Source organism: Cynoglossus semilaevis, chromosome 1, assembly GCF_000523025.1.
Source record: "Cynoglossus semilaevis isolate Cse_v1.0 chromosome 1, Cse_v1.0, whole genome shotgun sequence".
NCBI classification, from domain to species: Eukaryota; Metazoa; Chordata; class Actinopteri; order Pleuronectiformes; family Cynoglossidae; genus Cynoglossus; species Cynoglossus semilaevis.
In genome coordinates this window covers 26,372,943-26,380,992 of record NC_024307.1, presented here as the reverse complement: position 1 = coordinate 26,380,992, position 8,050 = coordinate 26,372,943, and the positions used below count along the sequence as shown (strand labels likewise).

At 39.2% G+C, this 8,050-nt stretch overlaps 2 protein-coding genes across 3 annotated transcripts in view; one reads left to right on the top strand and one right to left on the bottom strand.

Annotated features, from left to right (window-relative positions):
* Positions 1-3,123, top strand: part of LOC103387699 (potassium voltage-gated channel subfamily S member 3-like) — a 4,941-nt gene extending 1,818 nt beyond the window's left edge. For both annotated transcript variants that reach the window (XM_008322458.3, XM_025058606.1), the window contains exon 2: positions 162-3,123. In XM_008322458.3, coding sequence (XP_008320680.1) covers positions 221-1,540 — 1,320 coding nt within the window. In that variant the 5' untranslated portion in view covers positions 162-220 and the 3' untranslated portion in view covers positions 1,541-3,123. The remainder of the gene's footprint in view (positions 1-161) is intronic.
* Positions 3,124-5,570: 2,447 nt separating this feature from the next.
* fosl2 (FOS like 2, AP-1 transcription factor subunit) overlaps positions 5,571-8,050 on the bottom strand; it is an 8,131-nt gene continuing 5,651 nt past the window's right edge. The window contains exon 4 of the mRNA XM_008322449.3: positions 5,571-8,050. This exon is cut by the window's right edge and continues 159 nt beyond it. Coding sequence (XP_008320671.1) covers positions 7,670-8,050 — 381 coding nt within the window. The 3' untranslated portion in view covers positions 5,571-7,669.

Genomic DNA, 8,050 nt, shown 5'->3' with positions numbered 1-8,050 from the left:
ATAGATTGAAGGTCGTTTCACCATTGTATTACAGGATGTCACAGAAACTCAGTGATGTCACGTGATACTAGATGACTCTGACGTTTAATGCTGTGATCAGATTACATACAGAAGAAGAATCCCAAAGAGAGCTATTCTAAATCCAGTCTGTTTCTGCGCAGGCACCTCGGTCTCTAGAACTTTCTACACTTTTTGCATAGATAAGGGAAATTAGTGGAGAATGGGCTACGGACAGATCTTGGACCAGCACAGCTCTGATGACTGCTTCATTAACGTCAACGTCGGGGGCTTCAAACAAAGAATGGGATGCACAGTTCTGAAACGATTCCCTCAAACACGCCTGGGACGCCTCCTGTGCTGTCACTCCAAAGAGGCCATCTTGGAGCTCTGTGACGACTTTAGTCCAATTGATATGGAGTACTACTTTGATCGCAATCCGCATTTTTTTTGTTACATTCTCAATTTTTACCTTACGGGTAAAATTCACTTCATTGAAGGATTATGTGTTATTTCATTTTGCCAAGAGATCGAATACTGGGGGATTAAAGAGCGCTGCATGGAAATCTGCTGTAGCAACAGATTTTATGAACTAATGCAGCGGGCTGAGTCAAAGTTCTACGATCAACACAGCAACGACCTCCAGCTCAACAGCTTAAACTCTTCCCTGGAGGATGTATCGGTGTCGGCGGAGAGTTTAGAAGAATTTGAAGGCTCATGGTGTTCAAATGCTCGGAAGTACATCTGGATACGCCTCGAGAACCCAGGTTACTCTACTTCGGCCAAAGCAATAGCTTTAGTCTCTTTAATTTTGATTATTGTCTCCATTGTAGCCATGTGTGTCAACAGCATGTCAGACGGCCATCAGGTCGACGGCAACGACAAAGAGCTGGGAAACCCGTCCGTGACCTTCTTCGAGAACCTCTGTGTCCTGTTCTTCTCAGCAGAGTTTGTCCTTCGCTTGGCTGTTGCACCATCAAAAAGAAAGTTTTTGTGTGACCCCCTCAATTTGATTGACTTCATGTCAGTTTTGCCTTTTTATGTTACTGTCGTTTGTGACATGATGGACGGAAGTGAGAACAAAGACCTGGAAAAAGTAGGCAAAGTGGTGCAGATATTCAAGCTGATGCGAGTGTTTCGCATACTCAAACTGGCTCGCCACTCAACCGGCCTTCGCTCTCTGGGCGCCACGCTGCTACACAGCTCCAGCGAAGTGGGCCAACTGGTGCTTTTCTTGTCTGTGGGCATTTCCTTTTTCTCTACTCTCACATATTTTGCCGAAAGAGAAGCCAGAGAGTCTGAGCTGCAGACGATCCCTATCTGTTGGTGGTGGGCAACAATTAGCATGACCACAGTGGGCTACGGGGACACCTTACCAGTTACACCCATTGGGAAAATAATAGGAAGCCTGTGCATCATCGTTGGCCTGCTAATTGTGGCACTGCCTATCACCAACATTTTCAACAAGTTCTCCAAGTTCTATTACAAGCAAAAACAAAAGGAATTCAGACAGAAAACAAGGGTTCAAAGAAGCTTGGACTAACTAAGAAGTTCACTCAGATCTTAGTTTACTTTTGCATGGATTTGGGTAAAGTCGTAACCAAAGGTTCCTAGCCTGCATGTAGCCTTATGGTGAACTGCTGTGCTTATTTTATTGCTGGGACAGAAAGACAAGTAACAGGAGGTAGAAAACTAGGAATGGCTTGATCCGATAGATCCGCCTACAGCAGGTCAGATCCGATACTTAAGCCGGAATGTTCGACTTAATTTTGCGTATAAACAGGAACACTGTCGCCTCAGCAACAGTGCAGCCCACGGCATGATTGAGGAGAAAGGAAGGTATCAGATTGATATTGTTGAATATCAGTTGTGTAATGACGTATGTTGATAGATTGTCTTTCCAGAGAGCTTCATATTTACTTACACAGCAGCTTTAAGCCTTTGAAATAAGTTTTAAAGTGACTTTGATTATTTTAACTAATGTCTCCAGTGACAGCACACTCTCATAACTTTTTTAAAAAACAATTACGCTTTAGAAAAATGGAACCATCCTTTTCAAATTTATGTCGACAAATGTCAGGCACAAGAGAAGATTTTTACCAAATGGACGGCTGGAAAGTGAATTGAATTACTAATCAATTATTTAACTTTGCTTTAAAGATAACACATCTGCCAATGTGTCCAGTTTTCTGTCTATCAAACTGCTCAAATTACAGGTTCCTATACATTTGTTGTGAGTGAAGGAACAGTATGGTGATAATCTGACTGAACTAATCTTCTACAGTCCATACATTCAGTTAAATGTCCACAACACGTGATTAGAAAGTGGACAGAGAAAAAAAAAAAACGTAAATAAAATGACGCAGCACTCTGTTGTATTGATGGCCCCTTTGGCCAAGCCATTCTGTTCTGCTGCTGATTTCTTTTGGGCAGCTTTTCATTTCTAAGTACAGAGGCCTATCGTTGTCGTTAAGTGCATTGTCTGTTTAATGACTCCTCAATCAATGTGCCCGTTTGAACAGAGGCTCGAGTCGATAAAGATCCTCCAAAGGAGCTGAACTCACAGATCCTCCTTTAGCCAAAATCAATCTGACCATCAAACGGACAACAACAAACCCAACAAATAATTTAGTTATAATTGTTGGGAAAGGCTTTCATTAATCAGGGCTGTTAATGAAGGGACTTTAATGGGACGTTGTACAGTTTGTGCAGTGGAAAGGGTTAATATTGAAACGTGTTTAATTTGTTTTTAGCTGTTAATTTTTTATTGAGTAAGTGCAGCAAGACTGAGCACCGAATCTTGGGGAAATTCACAGTTTATATTTTCTTAAAGCAATACAGTGCTGTCTACAAGAACAGATAGAAATTATTTTATGCTATCTTAACTGCTGTAACACTTAACCTTTGGGAATGGATGTGAAACCAAAAGTGTTTTTTTTTAATCATTTCACTAGCAATAGCAAATAAATAAATAAAATAGAGTAGATAACATACAATTAGAAATTAAATTAAAAAATTAAAGAGCTCCAAATTGTTTTGACAATTTAACTTAATGGTAGTAGCACAGTGTAAACAAGTACTCCATTAATATATAGGTTTAAGAAGGACTAGCAAAGAAAAAGCTGTTGACAATGTATTGTTGTAACACAAAAAAAAGATGGATGGATGGATGGATGGAACATACAATTAGAAATTAAATTAAAAAATTAAAGAGCTCCAAATTGTTTTGACAATTTAACTTAATGGTAGTAGCACAGTGTAAACAAGTACTCCATTAATATATAGGTTTAAAAAGGACTAGCAAAGAAAAAGCTGTTGACAATGTATTGTTGTAACACAAAAAAAATCAAACAGACATAAAAAGCACAAGAGGTCATTTTAATATCGGCCGACCGATATTAACTATAATAGACCGATAATAGCATATTTTATAATATCTGTAGGAATCATGAACGGTTTTTCCTTTAATATTTAAAACCCAATAACGCAATGACTGGGTTTGGCCAAATGATGTGTGCTCTAAAAATAGTGCAATGCTCCTGCGACAGTATCCTCAGTCCCTTTCCCATTCCCGTAACTGTTAACTGCTTCGTAACAAATGAACACAAAACGTTATAACAATAAACAAGCCTCTAGTCACTAGATGGCAGCATTGTAGCTTCTTGTGTTAATCTATAGTGATAATCAGGGGGTTGTATGCAGAATGCTGGTGCCAACAACTCTTACAGTGGTTTGTACAGATAAATAAATAAATATTACCAGGCACTCAGTAGTATTTTAATTCTGTCCCCTAGGGGGCAGAAGATGATTGAGAAACACTGTTTTAACCCATCACCTTAGTGAGCAGGCAACACTTAACTTCCACCACTGCCCTGCTATACTGGTATCGGTTGATATCGGAATCGGAATATAGGAATTTGGACTATATCGGCATAGCTGATATTGGCAAAAAGTTGACATCCCTATTTATTCGGTTTTATAGTGATCTGCTGCCACCTAGTGGAAGAGGTAGTGATCGTTCTGCCTATCAATAAATAAATAATAGTTTTTAGAACAACTTAGTGAAATGGGATAATTTTCCATGCCGCACACGATGTGCTATGGCACAGTATTTGACAGTCGTTGAGTTAAGATGATATATGCTTTATGAGATTAGTGACTATTGTTTTCATTACTTGTTTATAATAGATATGAAAATTAATCAGTATTACATGGATTTTTTGTAATATTTTTAATTATTCTCTTTGAAATTACATCTTATTTTCATTACATAGATCAGTCTTTTTCTTTACAACTTTCCATTTCTATTGTTTTTCTTTTTGTGTGTCTGGTGGACTTGATCACATGGAGTCACTGCCCTCTTCTGGTCAGTGGTCAGGTGACATACATTTTATAGTACTGGAGGCGGGGGTTGCAGCACAAAAGCCTGTATGTACCTTGTCAGTTACCCTAAAAGATGTGAAAGGGACACATGAGCTTTTTTCATGTATTAATTAGTATTAATACTTTATTAGTATTGAGTATTGAGTAATCGATACTTGCCTTTACACATCTGTATAGCATCTGTTAAGTATGATCCAGTAATCAAAGTTGATTAATATCCATTATGACTATAGAGGAAAAAAGCCTTTGACTCCCCAAATGTAATGACCCATGTGACACTGTACTGTATATGAGTTTATGAATATATGTTTAGTAGTTTTATTCTCACTAACAACTACTGTACTGTATATGAGTTTATGAATATTTGTTTAGTAGTTTTATTCTCACTAACAGGTAGTCATAAGTACCTGCTAGCCACGAGACTTGGCTTCAGTCTAAATAAACTTCTACATCAGCAGCTCTGGGGGAGTTGTCGTCCTTTTATTTAGATAGACAGATATAAACTCATTCAATTTCAGTAGATTTATTCTGCAAACTATTATTTATTTACTACAAATGATCTTTCCTTCGTTTGTTTGCAATCTACGAGCAGAACGTTTAAAAACTATTCCACTAGATGGCAGCATATATGTATTTAATAAATATATGTATTTAAGGTTGGGAAACATTGTTGCAAGTCAGGGGTCCCCAAAACTTTTCCATGCCGAGGTCCCCCCCCAACCATTAGCATTAGCTTCTGCTCTGAGACCCCCTTTGTAAGCCCTCAGACAATGCCACAAAATATGTGAAGAAACATCAACGTTTAGATGTATTTTATTTTCTTATGTTTATTCACAATTCCATTTTTATTTCATTTGTTTAGCATAAGAACATCATTTTAAAAAACATGCGCTAGATTAGCTATGGGTTAGCAGAACAGCTCGATCATCAACACAGTAGACACCGCATTTGCAGCTCTCCCGTGAGGTGCGTCCAGTTGCCATAGGACACTTCAGAAATCGACGAGTTTAAGCGTTGTACAGTTTAGGAGAAAATTGTTATTAAAATAATACTATTAATTTGTTTATTCGTAACTGACCAACAAGAACAAAACAGAGAAACAGCAAAGAAGACAATTCATTTCTATTTTCATTAGTGAAGTTTGTGAGGTGTAATATGTGACAAATAAAACAAAGAACAATTCCAGTAAGTTTTTTTTCATATTATTTATTTAAATTAACAAACACTGCTTTACATATTGCTTTTTTATTTTCTTTTAATCATTAAACAGTTAAAGCATTTGGGAAAATAATAAAGAGTTGAAAACAGACCAACAGTAGGTGACATGTACAGCAGATTTAAAAATGTACGTTTGATGGCTTTCACTTTGTGTCAAGGGGCTTCTGCTTTGACTTCCACTGAGACAAACGTCAGATTCACCCGCAGTAATGTTTTTAGTTATCATTGCACCTGTTTAATTCAAACCAGAGACGTCCTGCTGCATCCCAGAACCTCAGCGACGTGCAAACAACCAACAAGTTTTTCCAAACGAGTATCAGCAGCTGTGTATTTTCTGCATCCAGTGCAGTGCGTTTCATTCCTCTGATCACAAACGGCTGAAGACAGAGACAAGTAACACAACAGGAATGTCCAAAGTAAACAAAATAATTATATTGACAATAAAAGGTCCTCAATATCACTGTTGTATCCTTCTCAGTGCACAACACGTAAAGCCCCCTTTCCTTTAAAGATACAGATTACAGACAAAAAAGGTCAAAGAAGTGCTTCATAGAACTCACGTTGAGGTTCGCCCTCTTTCATCTCAGGCCAGCTGTAGAGAGTCTCATAGTCCCTTCCTCAAAAGTCAAAAAGGTCGTCTGTGTCCGGCCTTTGTCTAGAAAGTCAACTACACATGTTTTTATTGAGTACCTCCATTTTGTCTTTTTTCTTCTTTTTTTCTATTTTTTTTAAACACCTATTAAGTTGCACATTTGAGTTAGAAATGAAACTTTACTAAAATTACAAACACAGTATAAACAGAGTTGACATCATTGGCAACTGGACAGTCTAGACCACAGTGGCTATTTTTTCCCAAATATTACAAAAATCCCTCCATTTTTGACAGGGATACAAAGATTACAGGGTTACATATTTTTTACACGAAACTTTTTGGCTTTTTTAAAAAACAAAACAAAACAACAAACAAACATCACAAGCATAAGAAGTGGCAGTGCTGATATTTAAGAAAGAAAAAAAAAATCAAAATCAAAAAGGGGATTTGTGTTTAAAACCTCAATGTCAGACAAGGATAATTCATTAGTTTGATAAAATGAAGAGGTTAAATCATACACTATGTACAGACACTAAAACACTCCAGCTGGACAGTTCCTGCGATGCTTCTAACTACAGGGGCTGCAACACCAAATATGCATGTCTGACACCAATGTAAATCATATACACACTATCACCGAGGAGAAGCACAGCAACACTGTTTAAATGTCGGGCCGTGAAGGCAAAAAAAAAGTAGGAAAATAGAGTAGTGAGGAGCTCGTCACTTATTCCAGAGTTGGCCCTTATATTTTGCAACAGTGACACAGGAGTTAGTGCTTTGTCACCTCGTGACCAATGGCAGCTCTGCTTCTCTACAGGCAGTTAAAAGTCAATTCAGTGTCTCAAAGAAAATCAACACAGTCCATAAATACCACCACACTGAGAGAAACGCCAGAAATGTGGATACACACACGCACATCTGGGGTTCAATTCCTGAAGCCAAGTCTGGGTGACCAAAAGGACTAATTAAAATAACGATACAGTCTGTCTTTTTTTTTTTTTTTTCTTAACAAACACCTGTTACCTCGTTGAAGTGATTTATTGATTTGTCTTGGCAGAGTGCAAGCGTCGACATGGCTTTTTCAATAGATTAAGTATAAAGATACTAAGAACACTTACAAAAAAAAACAACAACAAACAAACCACTGCCCTACTGTATCGTGACATATCCCTTGTCAGACTTGTCTGCAGTGAACAAGCTGACGCGCTAGTTGAAATGGTCGAAAAGACACGCCTCAGGATTGGTACACGCAATTGTACATCTTTAAATATAACAAGGACATAGGCTGAAGTAGGAGCGGATAAAGATGTGGCGTTAGCCCTTTAGCATCTCCCTGCACAGGGGCAACAGCTCACATAGTCAGCGTGGTCTGGGCTTTTCTAATGCGCTCATGGCTCTGTAAAAGAAACTGATTGGTGGCCAGAGGTCACACCAGGCCACAGTGTACATTTCTCAGCTGTACCATGTAGGGACCCCCACTCAGAGAGCCAGGAGGGTGGGGGAGTTAAGGGAGTCTGAGGACTGGTCACCACTGCTGCTGCTGCGCCGGTGGGCCTTGGAGCAGGACTCGGAGGATGGCGATGGGCTCTCAGCCTCCAGCATGCTTGGGTACGTAAAAATGAAGCTGGGCGCATTTGGTGTGGCGGCTGGAGTGGACGCGGCCACCACGGGTGTGTTCAGGGTTTCACCATCCGTGATGTATGTTCCACCGCTGCTGCCGTCCAGGTATATAGGTTTAATGACGGATCGCTGAGGCTTGCCTAACTCCTCTTCATCGTCATCCTCCGGCTCTTGCTTCACCACCACCTGGTTCATTGGTGCCCGAGTGCCCATGCGCATTGTGAGAGGCAGTGGGGTACA